The 23,281-nt window shown below is 49.3% G+C and overlaps 1 protein-coding gene across 1 annotated transcript in view; it reads left to right on the plus strand.

The window, feature by feature from the left end:
* XYLT1 (xylosyltransferase 1) overlaps nt 1-23,281 on the plus strand; it is a 289,891-nt gene that overhangs the window by 81,900 nt on the left and 184,710 nt on the right. The window contains exon 2 of the mRNA XM_028091669.2: nt 6,797-6,835. Within this exon, the coding sequence (XP_027947470.1) occupies nt 6,797-6,835 (39 nt within the window). The remainder of the gene's footprint in view (nt 1-6,796; nt 6,836-23,281) is intronic.

Genomic DNA, 23,281 nt, shown 5'->3' on the forward strand with positions numbered 1-23,281 from the left:
CAGGATATTGGTTCAGGTGCCCGTTTCTGGCAACTACCAAACCTAAGCACCAGTCCTGGCTCTGCCCCTTATCAGACTTGTGTTTTTGAGCAGATTCTACCCCCTGACCTTCAGTTCATCTGATCTGTAAAATGGGGAGCATGATACCTTCCTTGGCAGAGTTGCAAGGATTTCATGTGCTTGGCCCCAAGTAAGCCCAGACAATGAAATAGCTACATCTACCCATTTCACTGCTGTCACATGGGATTGTTTCAGCTGGCATAGACAATAACTAACCACGTTTAGAAGAACCGTGGTTTAGTCGGTTGGGGGTGGAGGGCTATGTGTTAGCCTTCAAAAGTCGGGAAGAAGAAAACAAAGGGGAGATGATTTTTGAGCTTTTAATCATACATCAGACAAAAATATCTGGCTTTATTTACCATCGAGGGCAACCCATGATGTCAGTGGTATCCCATTTTCTTTTTATTTTTTTTTAAGATTTTATTTATTCATTTGACAGAGAAGGTGACGGGGAGAGAGCACAAGCAGGGGGAGCGGCAGAGGGACAGGGAGAAGCAGGCTCCCTGCTGAGCAGGGAGCCCGATGTCGGGCTCGATCCCAGGACCCTGGGATCATGACCCGAGCCGAAGGCAGATGCCCAACCGACTGAGCCACCCAGGTGCCCCAGTGGTATCCCATTTTTAGGGTGAGGAGGTGACTCTGTATTTGCGTCTGCGTGACACAGTCCAGATTTCTACCTCTTAAGCTAGTGTCATTATTTCCTAGTGCCCCTTTTAACTTGGAAAAAAAAAATCCTAGTCAATTCTATACTCTCCTGCAGTAGCGCTGTTGGAGAATATGGTCCCACCTGTTTACATTGTGTAAATGAGAAAGGTAGAGCTCACGGAAGCTAAGAAGTTTGCCCGAGGTCACAGGTCTACCAAGGGGTTGTTATTCTGCTGACTTGCCAAACCCCAGCACCTCTGAAGAGGACTGTGTTTGGGGAAAGGGCCTTTACAGAAGGGATGAAGTTCACATGAGGCCTATAGGGTGGGTCCTGATCCAGTCTGACTGGTGCCCTCATAAGAAAGATTGGGACACCAAGGAGACACCAGAGATGCTCAGGCACAGAGGAAAGACCATGTGAAGACACAGTGAGAAAGAATGTGGTCATTTGCAAGCCACGGGGAAAGGCCTCAGCAGACAGCAGCTCCGCTCACACCTTGATCTTGGACTTGCGGCCTCCAGAACTAGTGAAAAATACATTTCTGTCCCGTCGGCGACCCAGTCTGGGGTGTTTTGTTATGGCAGCCCAAGCCGACTAATAAAGGGGTTACACGTGATTTCAGCCCAGGGTCTGACCCCAAACCTGCACTGTTTTCCTCTGTGTGATCTTTCTTGGCCTCCTGCTGGTCCCTTAATTTAAGTGACAGCATCTCTTTGGGTCTCTGGCTTGGCATCCAAACTCAGCTACTACTTGGTGGTCTTCCTTGGTGGCCCCTCGCAGGCAGGAATGCTGTTGGTGAGATCTTGTTTCTTTCCATCTCAGATCCCATGAAGAGCTCCTTGCATTTCCCGAGGCACCTGGTGTTTGATGGTGACAGAGAGTAAGGCACAATCTCCTGATGGTGGAAGCTTCTACTTCTGTAGACCCCATCAGAGGTTTTTCCAGGACAGGGGGCCACGCCAGCCTTCTGAAGCGTCCTCCTGCACGCGTCCATGCAGGGGTTGGACCATAGGACCTGTGGTCTGTCTGCTGACTTGATGGGCCAGATGGGGAAGTCTGGCTCTGAAGACTTGAGTCAACAGGACTGTCCCATCCCCATCAAAGCCATTGCTTACCACCCAAGAGCAAACACTATCATATGAGATCTTCAAAGCTCAGGAAGAGAACACCCCTTTCAATGGCTGAGGCCGGGCTCAGGGCTTAGCACCAACCAGGGGAGCCAGAAATGTTTGATTCATGCATGGAACGATAATGAAATTCCTCATCCTCTCTCTCTTTTCTTTACGAAAGCTTCATTGCTTGTTAAAAATCAGGCTTTTGGCCTCGATGGGCTCAAAAGTATTTGAGCCTGGCTTCCTGGTCTTATGAGCAAGACTCATGAGGTGCCAACACGTTTCATTTCTCTGGAATCTATAATCAGAGTCCTGCCTTTTATTTAAACAGTTAGCTTTGGGAATAGGAGTGTGCACAGAGTCACTTTAAAGTCCTTTCTGGCCCCCTCCTGGTGCCCATCAGGCATAGTGCTAGCGACTGAGTGGGAACTCATTAATAGGTGTGGATGGATTTGGTTCCCTGCTGCAGTGAGGTGGCTGTGTTTTGTTTTTAGTCAGGGCCCGTGTGGTAATTTCTATCAACCATGTCCACTACCTTTTTATAAAAGGATTCTCGTGGTTAAGGTGCTCCTGCTGATTTGCTGTGAGTGTTCTTCCTTGTAGTAGACACTGTCCGGGGTGCAGGATTACTTTGTTTGGGGTGGACTTGTGTTCTCCAGTAGGGCTACTCTAAAACAGCAGGCGTCTCAAGTGCGGGGCACTGGGGTCCAATCCAGGCTTCAGCACTATCGGTGCAACCTTGGACAGGTTACTCAATCTCTCTGGTCCTCAGTTTCCCCGTTTCTATAAAGAGAATAATGGCAGTATCTACCTCACAGGGTTGTTACAAGGGGTCAAAGGAATGCTACATGTATAGAGGTGAAGCCTGTGCGTGGAACATGGTAAGAACTTATGTCATTAGCCATCACTTAATTAGTAACATAGTAAGTTACTCGGTATTACTAGTATTCATGACTGTTCCAAACCTTGGTCAAGTAATATGCCCATGGGATAAAGTTGAGAATGAAACAGAGGAATGAGGGCACCTGGGTGGCTCAGTTGGTTAAGCGGCTGCCTTTGGTTCAGGTCATGATCCCGGAGTCCCGAGATCGAGTCCCTCATTGGGCTCCCTGCTCAGCAAGGAGCCTGCTTCTCCCTCTAACCCTCCCCCCTCTCATGTACTCTCTCTCTCTCTCATTCTCACTCTCTCAAAATAAATAAATAAATCTTAAAAAAAAAAAAAAAGAAACAGAGGAATGAACACTGTCTTTATCTCCGGGCGAGAGGACTCTGAGCAATCATTTCTGTTAACGTTGCTGTGATGGCATATAAATAAATTCAGAAGGACCGGTACATTGGGCGAAGAGGGGTGAAAGCTAACTCATATATAGTATAAGGTCTTAGTGGTTGAGTTTTTTCCTTGCTTGGCAGAATGTACAGCTCACGTGGAGTGTGGCACATAGTAGGTCCTAGATCAGAGTTACGAGCTGTAGTTATTTCAGGTTCAGGGGGTTTATTGGCAGACCAAGGAAGAGTATGAATCCTTATGTTTCCAAGGCTGGAGGGTTTGTACATCATGTTGGGGTTCTATCAAGGTCCATCTTTAGAAAGTGTATCAGTTAGTTATCACCACAGTGATGGCTGTATAATAAATCACCCTGAAACTCAATGGCTTGAAACAACAAGCATATATCCTGTATGTGTCTGAAGGCTGGCTGATCAAGGCTGGGCTGGGCTTCAAGCTGCAGGTTGGGTACAGTTCTGTTCCATGTGTGTCTCCTCTTCCTTGGACCAACAGGGTACCCAGAGCATGTTCTTCTTGCGGTGATGGCCAAAGCACAAGAGTCGCACTCAATCCCACAAGCATATTTTAAGCTTCTGCGTATGTCCTATTTGCTAAGCTCCCCTTGGACAAAGCAAATCAAATGGGCAAGCCCAAGGTCAAGGGATGGGGAAGAACACTCTGCAAAGAAATGCAAAGTCATGTGACCAGAGGGCGTGACTATAGGGAGTGGTGAAGAATGCAGGCCATTAAATCAGTCTACCTAGTTCCCTGTTTGACTTCCCCAATTGAGTCATTGCAATAGGTGATATGAAAGAGCTTTCCTTGCTTAAGGCAGTTCGTAGCTTCCGGTACCTGCATTAAGATTCCAAAAGCACTCCACTGTAGCATCGGAGCATGTTGCAAATTCCCCTTTGGTCTCCAGGCGCCTTTCCCCTGACAGACAGGAATTTACTCTACTGTAAACCAAAGAGCCCCAGTTTAGACAGACACGATGGATTAGGCAGACAGCATCATTGACCCGGTTCCACTTCGTTAGCCTTTCCAATTAAGGAGGATGTTGCTGAAAGTGAGACCTCACAGATATATAGTCATACCTGGAATCTTCTGGATGGAGCCTCTGTAGGGAGAGTCTTATATTTTGAATGCGCACAGAGGGAGGGGAGCAACATTTTGTTGGCAAGTGAGCCCCGGAGTGGTAACGACATGACCACTTGGAGTGCTCTGTCTTCTTCCTGGCTAGGTCATTAATGTGCTAGATAGATAAGATTGGACCCCTGACTCTGTGCCAGTAGGGTTTCTGATCTTGGAACACCAGATAAAGGGTTGGTGCTTTATCGTATCTAGGGATCAGGCTCTGGGTTTTGTCAACACAGTTGAGAGTTTTCTGTGGTTTCCCAAACATGGTCTTTACCTTGAAGTTGTTCTTCGGGGTTCAGGATGGCAGTCTCCCCTCTCTACCCTTTTAGGATTCTGAGCAGTGAAGCATAAACCCTAAGCCATAGCCAAACGGGCTGTGAAGTACAGCTTAATTAATCTGGGCACGCACCCAACACCCCAGTGCACAGGTCCTTGAGAATGAGGCTAATGTTTGAGTGTGACGGGAAACTTCTTATCTTCTGGCCGCATCTAGATGAATCTGGCCAGAAAGACACACAGACTGCCTCGGAGCTGAAGACCTCCCAGACCAGGAGGACAGCCTTGCCTCCCAAAGACAAAAGTGGGCCCCGTCCAGTATGCTTGCTTGTCACGGGGAAGCTGGAAGAACAGAATTGATTGACTCTCCCTCCCTGCACGTGAGGAGGAAGAGGCTGACTAGAGTGGACCCCATGAAGAGTGGCTAAAACAACGAGCCAGCTCACTCGAACGGCGCAGTGAAGGTTCTCGCCTATGTGGCTCTCACTTCTTCCCCCTTGGGAAGAAGCTAGTGAGGGTTTGAAGAGAGAAGCCTAAAATATTTTCAAGACTTCTCCAAGTTCCTTTAGGGGCCGAGGCTGCAATGTCCAGAGAGGGGGAGGAGGGTTCCCCTCCCTGTCTTCCTGGGTGTGAGGAATATTCCGTGTCTGAGTGTGAAAATTGGAATTAGATATTCTCCTGGGAGTAAGTTTTGAGCTGTACCATTGGAGAACTGCTAGGAACTAGATTCAGAACTGGAATCGGGGGAGAGGAACCCCTCATCTTGAGCTCAGAATGACTTCAGCATCATTATGAAGGTACCACAGAGGAGTCATCAAGAAAGTGAGTTGCCTATTCACCTAGGGTAGGGGTTTAAAATGTTCCAATTTTGCTAACTTCCTTTTTTTTTTTTTTTTTTTAATGTGGTAAGAACACTTAACATGAGATCTACCCTCTTAACAAAATTGTGTGTGTACCATACAGGGTTGTTAACTATAGCTACGGTGTCAGACACCTGAACGTTAGAGTTGATTCATCCTAGGTGACTGAAACTTTGCACCTGTTGACTAGCAAAGCCCCATTCCCTCTCCCCCAGCCCCTGGCAGTCACCCTTCCACCCGCTGCTTCCATGAATTTGATGATTTTAGATTCTTCATGTAAGTGGACTCATGACATTTGCCCTCCCATGTTCACTGAAGCCATACAAAGCCAAGATACAGAAACAACCTACATGTCCGTTGATGAATGGATCAAGAAGATGTGGTCTGTGCATACAATGGAATGTTATTCAGCCTTAAAAAAGAAGGGAATCCTGCCATCTGTGACAACGTGGATGAACCTTGAGGACATTATGCTGAGTGAAATAAGTCAGATCATAGAAGGACAAATACAGCGTGATTCCTACACTTCCTTCTTATTTTACCCTGTAGGCCACGGGGTGCTCACTTGCATGGCTTCCTAGAAGCCCATGTTGGGAAATCGGCTTGCACAAAGCAAAGCTTCCAAACTGAGCTTGCACCTCAGGGCCCTAAAATCATGCCCATTCTCTGGAAGAGGCAGCTTGAGGTTGCTTTCCCAGAATCATGAATCTAAGGTGGTTAAGTTCAGAGCTGACAGAGTGCCGACAAAAATAGCCTTTATGTGCTGAGTTTCCTGTTTTCCTTGGAAACCACTTGCTGAAAACCACTACCTCCTCCCCACCCGTCCCTCCCTCCTCTCTACCCACCCTGCCCCCCCCCACCTAAAGAGTTCATGTTTAATGACCCACGACATTACCACCAAGCATTTCCAGTCAATTGGCTTTTGTAGAGAGTGAACGAATAGGAATTTTCTCTGGCCTTCTCTATCCTAAAAAGGCTCTTCCCCAGCCCATTGGAATGTGCTAGAAAACTAGGAATTAAGCTCTTCTTTTTCTGTCTCTATTTTCCTTCCCTCGTTTTTTCCAAGACCAGACACAAATTGGTGGCCTCGCCCCTAATCGGGACTCTATATTCTTTCAGGTTTATTTCTCATCCTCTTACGGATCCATCCTGTCCTTTGTATAGAGGGTTTTAACACACTTGGAGATAATCGATGAGTGTACTTTCTTTCCTATTTCCTTACACTTGATCATTTTGCATGAAAAACTTGAGCCTCCTTAATCATCGGGGTGTGGAAGGAAGTTGAGAAGAGACTGGGGATGGGCCAAGCTCTTCTCATGAGTCGTGGAATGGAGGAGACTGTAAAACATGGAAGAGATCTCGCTGTGTTAGAAAAGGATGCTGGGTTGGTAGGTTCCATTTTCCCCATTGCTTATGTGTGTTTTCTCCTCTCTTCCCACAGGACCCTCATCCAAGTCCCCCGATCACCCTGGAGACCCAGGTCAGTACCTTCCCATGGCCTTTGTCAGTTATCTCTGCACCAGCTCTCCAGGAGGCTTGGTACACCCTCTGGGCTCCTTGACTCAGAGAGACTGGATGGGCACATTCAGCCATCCCCCTGCCCACTGGAATGTATGCCCACGTACACAGGTGGGTACACACACGAGCTGATTGTGTGCGTGCACGCACGTGTGTACCTGGGCATCTGCACACCCATCTTCTGGCCCTGAAAGGTGACCTAGCGTCTCAGCCTCCTTTTTCCCATCTGGAATATTACCGTGAGGGTAGTGCCCGCCTCGGAGGGTTGTGGTGAGAACAGCAGAAACCAGTATCTGTAAAGTCGTAAGTGCTGGTGGGGTATAGCGTTTGAACCCAACAGACAGTTGCCTGTCCACCTGGGCTTGAAGGGGAGGTATCTTTGGATCAATCATTTCCTGGGGTCCCAACGTTGGTCACACAGTAAAGAGAGGAGACAGGATGGAGCCCATCCAGAACCCCACAGCTAACAGCATTTGAGTGTCTGGGACAGGCAAGCCTGTGTGAACACTTCAAGGCAGAAGGGCAGCTCTGTGGCTGTTTCTGGAGTTCTCTAGCAAGGACCACCTGCTACCTTACTCTCCAGCCTCCTCCATGGGTCCTTGTCTTCTTACCAGTGTCTCTGCCTCAGTCTACCCAAGGGGAATGAGCAACCCCACTGTGCTTCTCTGTCCTTGCTCAGGAAGGCCACACATGGTGGGGAAAGGGGAGTCTTCCACCTCATTTTGCCCTGCACGCACATTTCGTTAGGTCGGCTACAGGGATGACCAGACAGGAGAGCGGGCAGGAAAGAGCAGTGGGCGTGGCTTTGAAGGGGGATGAGGACCCAGGTCCCTCCCCCTGTTTGGCCATCCTCTGGTCTGCTTCTGTCCAAACTCCTGCCGCTCACCTACCCCCTTAGCCATGTTAGCCTTAAGGGAATCACACTTGTTCCAAGTCACCTAAAAATAGATTTTCTTTAAATCAATTTACTTAACTGTCATAAGTGGGCTCATCCTAAGCTCATGGTTCCCAGTCAAGGCCCTCTTGGATCTCTGGAGGACATTTGGCTGTATCTGAAGACATTTTTGATTCTCTCACCTTGGGGTGGGGAGCTTACTCCCGGCATCTGGTGGGTGGACCCCAGGGATGGGGCTAACTGTTGTACATTGCACAGGCCAGCCCCCCCCCCCACAGCGGAGAATGGTCTGGCCTAAAATGTCACCAGTGTTGAGGATGAGAAACACTATCACAAGGAATGATACCGGTGAAATCACAAGCGTGAAATCACATGCTAGTTCGATTTTTTTTTTTTTTGGTACAACATTAAAATAAATATGAAACTAGTAACATGTAAAAGTTCCTTTTGAGTACCCCCCAGAATCATCTGCATGCACTCTCAGGGGTGTGTCTGCCACCCTTTGGAAAACACTGCCCCGCCCCAGGCTCCTCAGTGGATTGCCAGAGAACTTCCCAGGTGTGCTTTTAAAGGATGGCCCTTCTCCTCTTCATCATCCCTCCTTCCCCAGAGGAAAACTTAGTAGATGCAGGAGAGCCCCTGGGCACATGGTCTGTGTCCAGAATTCTGGAAGCCAAACCTTCTCTCCCAGGATGGGGCGGCTGCACCCCAGATAGTTCAGTTTTTGGCCCTCTGGTATCCTTCACTATGAAAAACATTCAGTCAGCCCTTCAAAACCTCCCCAGGAAAGAACAGTCACATGCCGATGGCTTTGGCTAGCATGCTGTGAGGGGGACAGCTCACCCCCACGCAGGGACCTCTCTTGGAGTCACACCCGTTGGCCTGAGGGAGTTGACCCTCCATGCACGGCCAGCCATGGCACGAGGCGGGCCTTCTGCGTTGGTGCCGCGCCAACGGGGAGATGACTCACTTTGTGTCCACACCATTCCGTCAGCCTCATCTGGTCCTTGGTCTTTGGGGAGCTGTAGGCTGTTGTTGTCTTTCCCGAGTTCTCACTTCCTGTGTGAAAGAGACTTTGGAACCCATCCAAAGTACTGATGTTTTTCTGTAACTATTGGCACAAGCCCGTGGCCAGACCTTACTCTGTGCTGGGCCTCCATCCATCCTGGGACTCACGATGGGACCCTATTCAGCTGCCCACAGGCGGGTCAGACAAGAGGGGCATGGATGAGTTTTCTGGCAGAAAGTGGTGCCCCAGATATTACCCATATGGCAGGAGCAAGACAGCAGATGTGGCTGAGCTTGGCAAACCCAACCGTGCAGAGGTAGGCAGCAGATGTGTGAGGCCTGGGTCAGCTCCCACTTCTCTCCCCTGTCACCCCCGCTTCTCTCCCCCGTCACCCCCGCAGCCCCCTTTGCTCCTAAGAAAGGCATTAGCTGCTGCATCCTGGAGCACAGGTGCCACGGGGAGGCCTGTCTTTCAGAGTTCACTGTGAGCTGTGGTTGTACATCACGTGTCTGTGGCTCAGCCCTCGCAGGGCCCCTTCCCTCCGCGCATGCGTGGGGTCCTCACCCAGTCCTTGGCAAATCTGTTCTCGTGCAGCCGTTCGGAGGTCAGGGAGATAGACGGCTGGGCTGCTAAGGACTCCTCTGCTGCTTGTTGGCTGGAGCATCGCAGACCTCTGCGTGTGTTGGCGTCAGCAGAACCCGCTCTACTTAATGGCCAGATTATTAGAAGGAGGAAGCCTAGGAAGGTTTAAATCCCTGGTGTCAGCCTTCCCTCAGCCGGCTGCCCCTGGGGTGTACCAAGGAAGCCCTGATGGTGGTTACCCAGGAACCAGGGGACCGAGAGATGAAAAAGCACATGTGAAAGGAGTTGGAATGTGTTTGGCAGCATTCCCATGATCCCCTCCCTGGCACTGATGTTTCCCGTTTGCCAAGAACTGGCTCCTCCCGTTGAGTCCCAGATGCCGTCATTCCGTAGGTGTTCTCATGATATCCATTTTCCAGATGAGGAACCTAAGGGTCAGAGAGGTTAAGTAACTTGCCCAGGGTCACCCTGGAAGCTCAGAGCATTGGTGAGTGTCAAACTCAGGGTCAGAAGATCCCAGAATCTATCTTTTCAGCCTCTTATTTTTCCAGAAAAAAAGGTTGCCTTGACTAGTAGATTTGAAATAGCTCAGGCAAAGCTGGAAGGGAGGGACTTGATGTATACAACCGGGTCTAGATAGATGGATAGATGCTTTGCACAAATATCCCCAGAAGTACTTAGATAAATAGGTGGAGAGGCAGATGGATGATAGGTGAGCAGATATGTAGATAAATACATATAATGTTTTGCACAGCGAGTAATTCTTTGACAGATAGATTGCCACGAGGCTTGTAGATAAAATGGTTTAGGCAGCAGAGCCTGTAGAAAATTTATTTTAAAACAAAGATGAAACCTCTCCTTGTGCATCAATAGCGTTTTGACAAATTTAAATGCTCATTATTTGATTCACTCTTTCTCATTGATCCCCAAGATGGTTTATCATTTCTGAATCTACTCCAATTTGGCAGGGCCTCTTGTCATTTAATTTTAGCCTCTCTGCCTGCCTTATCCTTCCATTCTGCACCCCCCTGCCCCCCACACTGAACAGCTTCACTGTCAATTAGTTAATAGCCTCTATTCAAATAGATGCCCTGGGAGTTGTAATGAAGGAACTCTTCGTTAGAGCAAAGATTTGTCAATCTGGGCATTTGTGAAGTTGGCTGTGCTTAGAAGGGAGCAAGCCTTCGTTTACATGGAGATTTCTCTCAGGACCTGAAGATCAAGGGCATCAGGAGGAAAACTCCTGATTACTCGGTGTTCACCAACCCACCAGGTACTTGAATGTCTTCGATCAGCTAACGGGGAGTATAAGAGGAGGGAGTTAACTATATTCACTTTCTTTAAAGATGATGCTGGGACCATGAGGATGGTGAGCGAAGCTCAGGAAGAAAATGAGAAGTGGGTAGAATGAAATTAATACTTTAGAAATTATGCCTTTGCAAATTCATTCATCCGTTTGCTTACTCCAGTAGTTCTGGGGCCAGGCCTTGTGCGAGATGCTAAAGATACAGCCGTGGACCGGACAGAAGGTTCCTTGCCCATGGAGCGCCCGTTCTGGTTGCGGGAGTCCATGAATTTCTGAACAAATAATTTCAGGTAGTAATAAGTGAACAGCAATAGGACAAACAGTTTTGTAACCAGGGGCAGCTGGGCACCGCAGAGGACCTTGTTCAGGGAGGGCTCTCTCTGGAGGTGAGGTTCAAGCTCAGGAGCCGAGAGCTCACAGTTGAGAAAGTGTTACAAGCTCAGAGACTGCAGTGATAGCGTTCGGAACATTTTGCGTATTATATCTGGATTCCTATAAAAATGCCAGTTTTCCTTAGAACCAATTAAACCACTAGCTCCTTCGAGCTCCTTCAGAAGTGCCTTCGTGTCATTAGAATGTCAAGATGAATAAGGAATTACCTTATCAGGCCAGGGTGAAAGGAAAGGACTGGCAGGAAGTGGGTGGGGGGGAGCGGGATTGGGGGGAGAAAGTGCTCTAATTTGGAGCCGGCCCGTCAAACAGATGTCCAGTGCGTCTCGCCAGGGTCAAAGGAACTTTGGATCTTATAATGCGGCGCTGATAATGGGGACTTATGTGAGAAATCTGGCTAACAGTTACCATTAGCTAATTGGCTGGCTCATGTTCTGCTGAGCTAAAGCCTCAGACAAAACCAGCAGCTCGCAACTGGGGGTGAATTCACCAGCCCTGCCCAGGGGACATTTGACAGTGTCCTGAGAGATTTTTGTTACGACTTGGGGGCGGGGCAGTGCCATGGGCATCTGGTGAGTAGAGGTCAGTTCTGCCGCTAACCCCCCTCCAAATACCCAAGAAAGAATTATCTGCCCCCAAAATGTCCGTAGCGCCAAGGGCGAGATACCCTAGTGCACCCCTAGGTGCTCTGCAGACAGCTCATTTTACGAAGATAACTCCAGTCATGGAATTGTGACCATGTAGAAAAAGGGTAGTGTCTTGTTTATGTTCCAGCGCCCCCCTCTCTGGTTAGTATCAGACTTCGCCCACATCCAGGCTCCAGCCACGACCCATCCATCCCCCAAAGTCCCTGGGTCTGTGTTGACAGTGACCGAGTAGGCACGCAGAGTAATGACTCACGACGCATGTGAGCGTGTGCACAACGTAGGTAAAAGGGAAAAACACCTCTCAGAGATGGTTTCCTGAGACATTTATGGCTCAACAGTGCAGGGAATATGCAGTGGTGAGAAAAAGATAAAAACGTAGCTACTTGGCTCTGGTTCAGAGAGGGACTGGCCAAGGCCCCTGGACCCATGAAGCGGGCTTTGCAAATAACTCGATTTTGAGACCTGGTTCCTTTCTCCCAGGCAGACCACAGCCTCCTCTGTGCACACTTGTCTCTCCCGAAGCTCCTTCCCCCACTCCCCCGGGATAAAGCAATTGCCGTCGACTTGCTTCTCTTCCAGCTCCGGGCTTCGATTAACCTTTTCCTCCATGGAGAGCGGTTTTTGGAGTAATCAGGGAGCTTTTGAATGGCTCTTACCTGAGTCTCCAGCCCATTAATTCTTATGGTGCCCAGCATCTGTTGAGAGGACAATGAGACCAAATTGCTTCTCAGCCCATCTGCTTTCCTCCCACTAAGCCTCCTTGGTGGGGCAGAACCTCTCCGGAGCAGACAAGGCTGGTTTTGAGACAGGCTAAGTCCCTCTACTGTGATCTTTCCCTCTGGCTCTGGCTTGCTGGGTCTCTCATCAGCCCCGGTGGGGGTTGGAGCAGGGAGGTGACCAGCTAGACCGCTGCCTAGGCAAAGGCAGGGAGGCTGGATCCGGGCAATGGAAACGTTCTCAGGGAGGATTTGCGGTCCTCCGGCCCTGGGCGTCTTTCTAGTCTGTGACTCAGGGTAAACGGTGTGATGCAATATTCCACAAATAGCAAGTTCCCCAAAGCCCAGCCACATGTGCCGTTTCAAAAAATAGATCGTGTTGAGATCACTGTCCCTCTCTTCTTGGTGGGAGTTGACTTTGCCAAAGATGTTGAAGGTGTGAGTTTGGCCCTTGACTTGAGAACACTTACAATCATGACTCTTGCCAACAATGACTAATACACATTGAATATATGTTTATTCTGAGCGGGGAACTGTACATGGTACATGTATTCGTAAATTTAGCATTTTCAGGGCGCCTGGGTGGCTCAGTTGGTTAAGCAACTGCCTTCGGCTCGGGTCATGATCCCGGAGTCCCGGGATCGAGTCCCGCATCGGGCTCCCTGCTCAGCGGGGAGTCTGCTTCTCCCTCTGACCCTCCCCCTTCTCGTGCTCGCTCTCTCCTCCTCTCTCTCAAATAAATAAATAAAATCTTTAAAAAAAATTTAGCATTTTTAGCTAACATTCATTAAGCACGCATAGTATGTGCTAGGCACTCTTCTAAGTAAGCTCTTGGCATAGATTCGCTCACACAGATTTCACAAGTGTCCCCTATGGGGGTGGTGATAATGAGGTGTTATCGTGGAAGGTGGAAGGTGTTGACGTCCTCCCCATTTTCCAGACACACTGAGGCACAAAGAGGTTAAGGTAACTTGTCCGGTAGCTAACGAGTGGGACAGCCAGGATTTGAACCTGGCCATCTAGCCTTTATCAGGTCATGCAACCCCATGAGGCAGGTACTAATCTTAGCCCATTTTTCAGATGAGCCAACTGTAAGGCCCAGAGAGACCAAGTCTCCTTTTAAAAGTAACACAGTAAGTGGTAGAGCCTGAATTAGAAATACCATCTCCTTTATTGCTTTGTTGTTGAGATCTAGATTAAATATAGAGATTACATCTAAAGATAAGAGCTAGGTGTGCAGATACAAATATGGTTGTAGACCTCTAATTACCTAATATATATGTAATGTACAATTTATACATTATAATGGATATATTCTCTATCAGATGTAATATATATTAGAAAAGTGTAATTCTATAATCTATATAACTCTAATCTCTATCCGATTTATGTCCTGTCTTTTTTTTAAAGACTTTATTTGTTTGTCAGAGAGAGAAAGTGTACAAACGGGGAGTGTCAGGCAGAGGAAGAAGCAGACTCCCCACTGAGCAGGGAGCCGATGTGGGGCTCGATCCCAGGACCCTGAGCTCATGACCTGAGCCGAAGGCAGACGTTTAACCGACTGAGCCACCCAGGCGCCGTAATTTACATCATTTTTAATGTATATGTACATTATCTTGTATAATGCATATATGTATAATGTAACACAGTAGGAGGTATACGTGATATAGATTAGATATGGATGTAAATGTAGATTAGGTAGAGATTCGATGCAGTTGACAGTAGGTACACGTGGAGATTGAGAGGGAGCTCACTCACCTGGCAACCCCAGGCTGATGGGTCTGGAAATACGCATCCCTGTGGAGTCAAGTGCAGGTGACAAAGAGGAGCTCCAGGCTGTGGGCAGCTTCTCCCTGCAGAGGGGAAGCAAAGTGGCCACACGTTGGGAAGCAGACACTCCATTTCCCTTCCCGCAGACGCGGCTTCCTACAGAGACTTCCCAAACCCCGACTTCAAGCACGCACCGAGGCAGAAGCCCGCCCGCCGCTGTTCAGCCCGCTGAGCAACAAGGCAGTGTCACCAGATTTGCATGGCATTACAAGCCGAAGCCTCAGGGAGGAGGCAGCGCGGACATTTGGTATAAATCTGAAATGGACCAGCATCTTTGAGGCTTAGTCTGTCTTCTCCACAGGGTTTTTGGGCAGCGCTGTGCAAACCAGAGAGCTTAAAAAGAGAAGATTCCGGTGCTAGAGTGTTCAGGCTGGGTTTTGAGGTTCTAGTTATCAAGATAATTCAGTCAAGAAAATCGCCTTTCACATGAAAGGGCAGCATGACAGAGTCCAGGTGTAGGAGGGACATTAAAATCAACATGCAGGCCCCAGACTTGCAGAATTTAACGGAAGAGGGCCTCGATGCTGTTTGCTTTTGGCGTGTTTCCTCCGTACGTCGGACAGGGCTAAGCTCTTCGTACACGTGATCTCATCTAATCCTGAACAGCAGTGCTTCGGAGAGGGGACCCTTGTCCCCCTTCCTTGCAGGTGAAGACCCAGAGGCATTGAGAGGGTAAATACTTGACCTAAGACCATCACGCTCTTGAGGGGTCGAAATGAAGGGTGTTGGGGGTCTTCTGTCCCCTGCCCCCAGCAGATCCACGCTCTACTCTTCTCCTCCTGTCTTTGGGCCCCCAGAGGCTTGACCTCGATGGGGTTCATCCATATGGACTTGTCCTTGCTTCGGCTAAGGGGAGGCACTGGTGGGAGCTGGGAGGAGGGGAGGACGGTGGGGTGGGGGTCCTTTTCCGTGTCTGCCGGTGTGGACCACAGCCCCCGGAAGGGCCGTCCTATACAGCTTCATTCTTCAGGATCTGAGAACACCATTCCGCAGGGTGTTGCCACCTCCCCACCATGGCTAGCCCTGCTTTGTTGCCCTTAGGAAGCATCTCTTTGTAAAGTCTCCCCCGTTATTCCCTAGGGGAGTAGCCTCTTTTTCCTTCGGGAACCCCACCCCGGCCAAGAAGCTTGCCTCCAGCCCCTTGCTAACACAGCACTGCCAAGGGGTGGGGGGGGGGGACTGTTCTTTTCACGTCCTGTTTTGCTACGGTAGGTACGGCAGGGGGGTGGGGGGGGGGGTCTGTCTTCAAACCAAAGGAAGGCGCCAGAATGGACGCACAGGAATGGTGAAGCTAGTGAAACAGAATGCCCAGTTGTGGGTGTAGGAGTATTTTTCTGGGCAGTGGATCATAGCTGTCTTTCTGTTGGTGACAACTCCCTCCAAACTGAGACACAAACATTCTCAACACCACTGTGCTAAATAAAGCACCAGAGGACCCACATATGTGAAAAGAGAGGCTCCAGACGGGACATTTTGCTCTGAGTCTCAGCGCTCACTCACACCCCTTCTGTCTGTCTTGGCTCCAAGGCCAAGAAGGGCTGCTTCACCTGGGGAGGGGCTCAGGTCTAGGGTGACAACATGGGGGGGAGGGCAAGCCACTCGCTCCTTCCAGCAGCCCCAGAACAGACAGACAGAAGACAGATTCTTCTTGCCAGCAAGCAAGGCCTTGGCATACTCGCCTTGGCATACTCGCCTTTGTTCTCTGTCATACCTCCAGGAAATCGAATCATTTTAGCATTTGAATCTGTTTTCTCAGAAGTGCCACCACCCCTCCTTGGGCCTCTGAGAGCCACCGGGAGGGCCAGCCCCCCTTCCCGTTGCCATTTCTCCAGCCTAGCAGGTCCTGGGGGGGGGGGGCAGGTGTGTCCTCTCACAGCGGACGGAACAGTGAGCTGCCCCCCCCAACTCCCTGCAACCCTCCTGCTGCCCTCAATTGCCTTCCTGAGCAGGAACATCTTCTTAATAATGATAAGTGCTTCTCATTTTCTTCTGGGAACTGTAGCTCTGATTTTTTTCCACTGCAAGGAAGAGGAAAGGAGGAAGCATGGAAAACTGGAGTTTACTCAGAGCAGGTGCCAGATGGGTGGGGCCAAGGACAGTTGGGCAGTTTCACTGTCCCCAGAAAGAACACCCCAGCCAACTCAGTGCTAGCAGAGAGAAACTCCAGCTGTAAAAGGGGCCTAAAGCAGCTCCTTTTCCAGATGCTGACTGCCCCAATTTATAATTTGGCTCCGGTTAATGGGAAGCAGGAGCTGACTTTCTCATTATGTGGCCCTAGACCCAAAGCTGTACATGAGCCTCCTGCTGACTCTCTCCCACTGGCCCATGGTTTTTGTTTTGGGATTTTTTTGGGAGGGGGGGGCGGGGGGAGAAGAGAAAGGGAAAGGGGGTTGGAAGAGTTTTGAAAAATTGGAAGGTCAGTGGGCCTCTAGAAGTCAGCTAGTAGCAAGGAGCAACTTCCCCCTTTGGAGGGTTGAGAGTCCCCAAGCAGCTTCCTGCCAGGACCGTGTTAGTAGCCCCAAAGTTGGAGGGTGGACACGGTCTCATCACTCCTGCTCTTCTGTCCCCAGCCCGTAGGTCATGTGTGGATCTCCTCCCCCCAGAGCCACCTCCTTCCTTCCTGATCCACCAGTGTTGCTCTGCCGAAGCATCCCTGACGTTTTGGACTGGAGCATTCTTCCTGGGGGCGGGGGCTGGCCTGTGCCCTGTAGGATATTTAGGAGCATCCCCGGCCTCTAGCCACTACCCCTCCCCAGTCGTAAGAACCAAAAATGTCTCTAGACGTGGCCACAGATGTCTCCTGGGGGCAAAATGCACCCCAGCTGAGAACCACCGGCGTCACCAAGTGTGGTTTGCAGGGATTGTGTGCAAGTCAGCTCACTGTCAGAAAGGGCGCTTGTCAGGGTGAGGTCAGGTCCACTGGTTGGGCACCTTGCTGTCAGTCATTGGATTTTAAGTTTCTGCCCTCACATGACCTCCTTTGGGTTGGGTTATAAGCAAATTAGCACCTGCCTGGCCTCTCAGTGGGGATGAGGTAAGATACAGAGGAAAGCTCAAACGTTTCTTCTTCCACTGAAAAACCAGCAAACCCTGAAGCACAGGAGGGTTGGGGGGGGGCCCTCGATGCGCTCCTGGGGGATGAGACCCCAAGCCCCAGCTCTGATCCGCGGTGGCGGGTGGGCTGAATCCCGGGCACGGCCCCAGAAGCCCGTCCCCTCGAAGACCGCAGGCGTGGGGCTGGCAGATGGGCCGCGGCTTGGCTGTCTCGGGAGGGTGTGGGCTCGCCTGACATCCGGAAATAGTCTGCGGCTTTGGGGCCATCATGTGCTCTAACCCGGCTGGTAGTCACTCCTGGTTACTGGACCCTCACTGTGCTGCCTTCAGACAAGCAGCTCTTTACTCTCTCCAGTCCGTGAAAGAGTCCTGTGTGCGGAGCGTCAGCCTCAAACAACCGGGCCGCTGTGTGTTGTGCTGGCTGTTAGGTGTTGACGTGTTACTTTGTCCTTGGGTGATCTCCACCCTGTGTTCTGAAGGCAGCTGTGGCTGGGAATGTACTTGGTTTTAATTTCTACTTACTGATCGGTTTTGGGGGGGGTGAGGTCTTTTTGGGGGATTTATTTTTCATACTTGTAATTATCAATAGTACATTGTATTATTTTATTATGTTACTGATTAATTCATTCACTGAATATTTATTGAATGCTTTCTATGTGCTAGACACTGTTTTAGGGGCCTGAGATACAGCAGTGAACAAGCAGAAGTCCCTGACCTCATGAGCTCACATTCTAGATAGACTGTAAATGAGAGATGTGTGTTCATATGTTTGTATCAGATGGTGACGAGTACTAAGAACAGTTAGGCAGGAGAGAGGTGGGCCAGGCCAGGTCAGTCAAGGAGGGGTGGCCCTTCGACTTTGGTGGGGCCAAGGAGAGCGTAGAGATAAGGGAATGTTCAAGCAGAGACCTAAAGAGTGTGAGTAGGTGAGCCCTGCAGATAGGTAGAGGAACCGAGAGCAACCAGTGCAAAGGCCCTGAGGTAGGGTGTGCTCGGCATGGTCATTCATTAGGAGCCAGTATGGGTAAAGCAGGAGTGAGCAAGGGGAAAAGGCGTGAGGGTGAAGCCAGATCATTAGGATCTTGTTGAACTTAGAAAGGCAAGCCTTCAGAAGATTTTGAGCAGGGAGTGACATGGCCTGACTTTGGACAATGGAATCGGTGCCTGCCGTGCTGAAAGGGCACTGTAGTTGGTTAAGGGGAAGAGCAGGGAGATGGGGGAGGGAGGGGGCTGTCACAATCTCCAGAGCAGGGCCGTGGTGGTTTGGACTGGGGTGTTAACCACAGAGGCTCAGAGAAGTAGTTTGATTCTGGATCCTTCTGAGGGCAGAGCCACGGAACTTACTGTGGTTTAGAAGGATGTAGAATAATACAAGCACGCGATCAGAAACTTTTTTAAAAAATCACATAATACAGAGAGTATCAAGTGAGAAGTCACATTTCCCATACCCCTGTCCCCAGTCTTCAGAGGTAGCAACCAGTAACCTTTTTCTCCTTCCTCTTTCCATTTTTGCTTTGCATATTAGCACATGTGGGATGTGTGCATAGACAAGGATTTTATTTGTTTGCATGAGCTGGAATCTAATGAAACATATTTTATAACAACTCACAGTTTCTTTCTCTATATCTTATGCTCATTTCATATCCACACGTACTGCTCGTCCTTACTATTTTGAACTGCCTTCTGATTTGTCCGGCTTGTTACCCAGCGCTCAGCGTGGTGTCTTGTGTGTAGAAACTATTCGTTAAACACTAATTGAATGAATTCTTTCATCGTTTATGTCACTGACTTTCTGTTGGTGGACATTTAGATTTTTTCCCCCCCTTTTTTTTTTTTTCTGTTAATACTGCCACTCTCATACACACAACTTCTCGGCACTGAGTATGTACATGTGTAGGGTGAAGGACTGAATTTGGGATCATAACTCAAAGGGTGTGTGCATTTTACATTTGGACAGGCGTAGCTGAATTGACCTATGCAGAGGTTTCCTCTGATCACCTCTCAACGCGACTTCCTGTTTTCACTCTCAAAAGCAGTGGGTAATTATCAATGTATCAGTCTTCATCTCTGTCAAGGTGATGGGGTAAAAACACTATATTGCCGCTTTGATTTGCATATCAGATAGTAGTGGGTTGGAGTATTTTTTTTTTTTTTAAGCGGGATCTGTTGCTTTTTCCTGGGTGCTGGAGGATGCCTCCTTGGAGACATGATAAATAAGACTGGCTTAGCCAGCCACTGTGCTAAGTACTCTCTGAGTGTTGACTCACTTAACGTCCCTGTGAGCCCTGCAGAAGGAGGTCCAGTTCATATCCTCACTCTCAGACAATGAAACTGGGGCTCGGAGAGGAGCAGATTCAGCGTCGCCCAAGGTCGTGTATCATATGGACAGGAAGTGGGGAGCTGGTATTTGGACCTAGGCAGAACTCTTAACCACCATGCCTTGCAGATCGGTGGATTTGGTAATAGCTATGACCCTCTTTGAGGACTCAGCCACGCTGATACTTTGGAAACAAAAGCAAAGCACTCCTGGGCTTTGGAAAGCAGATGGATTGGACACTGTTAGGCTGTGGTGCCTGGGCTTGAGGCCCCAGCCTGTGGTGTGAGCGCTAGAGACAGAGCCCTGTGCGAGGTGCCTGCAAGACAGCTGAGCTCCAGGCACATTCAGCGACATACCCAAGGCCACGCAAGAAGATGGCGTCACCTTTGTCAGACTGAATCACACTGCCTCCTGACCAAGTGCCCAGCTGCGCTGCAGAACTGGGTCTGGGGCCTTTGGAGGAACTGTCAGGAGTTAGAACTGTGCATTGGATTAGACAGATGGACAGAGGAATAAAAGATGACAGATGAAGGAAGGAAGGTAGATGAATAGATGGATAAACACCTCGTGTCAGTTCGTATAAAAAAAATCCCTACTTTACACTGACCACTTCTTCAGATACTAGGGATTGGGTGATGAAGGACCCAGGGCCCCGTGCTCAGGGAGCTCACATCTAGAGCACGGCATTTGAATCTTTTCTGTGTCATGGACCCCTTTGGCATCTGGAGAAACCTGTGGCCCCCTTCTCTGAATAATACCTTATTTTTAAAATTTTTTTCCATATCCCACGCACTTTTTTAAAAGAACATTTCAGGGGTGCCTGGGTGTCCCAGTCGTTAACTGTCTACCTTCGGCTCAGGTCATGGTCCCAGGGTCCTGGGATCGAGCCCCGCATTGGGCTCCCTGCTCAGCGGGAAGCCTGCTTCTCGCTCTCCTGCTCCCCTTGCTTGTGTTCCCTCTCTTGCTCTCTCTCTCTGTCAAATAAATAAATAAAATCTTAAAAAAATAAAATAACACTTTAAATGCAAAAAAAAATGGATGCATGGGATTACAAAGGCAAGCAGTTACATTAAAGTGTAGCTATCAAAATATATATAAACATAACAAATGTGTGGAGTAATAATGCGTTTGCATCTTTATTAACACATTAAGTAACTAGATTTGGCTGCAGGTCTAATAACGACCGTAATTTTGAAGTAGTGACAAGTATAAATAATATTTTGAGCATCTGCTACCAGAGCAGTGTGATAGGAAAATATCTGTAATTTTCATGGGTGTCAGTCTCAGGTCTCGCAAATCCCCCTACAGTCTGGTGCCTACATCGGTAACTGGAGGACATGCCAAATTTCAGTTAGAGTTAGTGCAAATAATGATGAAAATCAATATGTATGTGTTTAGGACGCTCAGAATTCTCTCCACAGACCGCCCCGCCCGCAAGCCCAGGGACACCTCTGTGCCTGATGGAGAGACAGATCATTGCAAGATGGTGTGTACTCACTGAGCGAAATGGTGAACAGGGTCTCCCACGTTATCCCAAGGCTATGTCTCCCTGTCTTTCTCTTGTCCTTCCCCACCGCCCCCTGATCATTTGGAGATGAATTATTGTAAGATCAATGGACTTTTGCTATTTCTCCCTTTTGGGGCATTATCAGGTCTGTGATAATGTAGGAGTAAACAGTAGAACCCGGAATAATCCCGGAGGGCTTCCTGGAGGAGCTGTTGCCCACACCGTATCCTAAAGGGTGAATGAGAGTTGGCCAGGGGAGGTAGGGACAAAGGGACGTGCGGAACATTCCCAGAGAAAACAGAGATAGAATGGGTCCCATCAAGAAATCACAGAAATGTGGTGTTAATGAAGCACAGTTGGAGGAGACAAGAACAGCAAGAGACTGTGGAGCTGGGCGCAGGCCCAGGTAGTAGAAGCCCATCAGAGAGCTCGAGATTCACCTAACAGGCAACGGGGCCCACCCTGAAGGTTTTTGTGTAGCAGAGTAGCATGGTCCGAGGTCCGTTTGGGAGCGTCACTCTGGCTGCCACGTGTGGAACGGATTGCAGAGGTGAGTCCGGTGGCAGTGGGACAGGGGGGATGTTCTGCCCAGAACTCAGACAAAGGTCTGAACTGGAGCAGTGACAGTGAGAAGGGAGAAGAGAGGACATATTCGAGGGGTTTTTAACACACAGAATGGACAGGGTAGGATCTGAGCAAGTGGGGGCAGGGTACAGAGAAAGTCGGGCTAGGAATGCATGAATGAAGGACGCGTTTGGTGGAAAGACGAAATACTCCCCGGGCACGGGAGGTGGGGCAACATCTTGTGAGGTTGTCACAGGAGCAGGTGGAGTGGATGAGGCCCTCCGGAGCCCCTCACCCCATTTTCCCTGCTGGGGGCGGGGGGCCTTCCTCGGACTGAGCACCGGAATCTTGCACCCAGGAGTTTGGGTGGAATTTCAAGTTCAGTCTCCCAGGAAGGGATGGAAGCAACAGGTAGGAAGAATTAAACCCCTTTTTAAAAGGAAAAACCTGCACTTTGTGGGGATTTATATGCCTTTCTGGGTCTGACTAGTAAATTTTTTTTACAGCTACAGCTGGTGTTATATACGACCTTATAAAATGCCATGATAGCGTCTAATGAATATCGTATTGTGGAATATATGACTCTCTTTTCCAAGGGCTGTTGAAGGCACGATCTCTGGTTATGTAGGCAAGGAAGTCACATTGCAGTCCATAGAGAGAGAGAGAGAGAGCAGGCGAGTGTCCTCTCTGGGACTGCTCTTCACTGTCAAGGTTTTCGGGGCCCCAAGGAGGCAGCCACTCGCTGGGAGAAGGGGCTGATCTCACACACCTGCAAAAGCCTCTGTGTTTGGGGGATGTCAGCTCAGCTAGATCAGAGATCACGCTGGCCCTTCCCCCCTCCCTATGGAATTCAGCCTGGCTAGACTTGCCTGACCAATTTAGAAGTTGACCTTTTACAAGGTATGTGTGTGTCTCTGGTGGCTTGGGTTGCCCTGGGAGAATTCACACACTCTCCAGAGGGTGATGGGCTTCCTGTGGTGTCAACATCCTCTCTCATTGGCCTTTGACTGCCCACCTTTTCTCCGTTCCCCTCCCCCTGACCTTGGACATCTGCATTTAGAATTCTTCATCCAGGAAATAGGATCCCCCCCCCACCGGAAAAATGCAGTCAGAGGACTGTGTTGGGAAACAAGAGGGAGAGGCACTGGGGGCTTCGGTTAATTGTTTTCGGCTTAACTGGGAGTTAGGAGAACACTCTTGTTTGAATCCTTGCTTTTAAAATACTTCCCAAGGGGTCATTCTGAATTCCCCACGTGCTCAATCCACTGCACGTACCTGAAAGTGCTTGTGGTGATTTAATTATGCGGGTGTCCGTTTCCTGCCTGCATTGCCGCTCTGCGCCTTTCTCCGCGGGGCGCACTCCACCTGGGGTGTCTTCCCGGCCCCCCTCCTACACAAGTCTTGCCAGCCCTCCAGGCAAAGCTCAGGTGTGTCACAGATGAGACAGTGGCGCACAAGATCATCTCAAGCGCTGCATGAACAGACTTTAAAGATATTAATAGCTATCTGTTTCTTTTCCTGGTTACATTCTATGGCAAATTATATTGGGTTTTTTTTTTTCAATTTACGGGTAATGTTTCCTTTTTAAATT

This window comes from Eumetopias jubatus, unplaced genomic scaffold, assembly GCF_037043125.1.
Source record: "Eumetopias jubatus isolate StellerSeaLion01/CBP00866 unplaced genomic scaffold, mEumJub1_p1.0 scaffold_12, whole genome shotgun sequence".
In the NCBI taxonomy this organism is placed as follows: domain Eukaryota; kingdom Metazoa; phylum Chordata; class Mammalia; order Carnivora; family Otariidae; genus Eumetopias; species Eumetopias jubatus.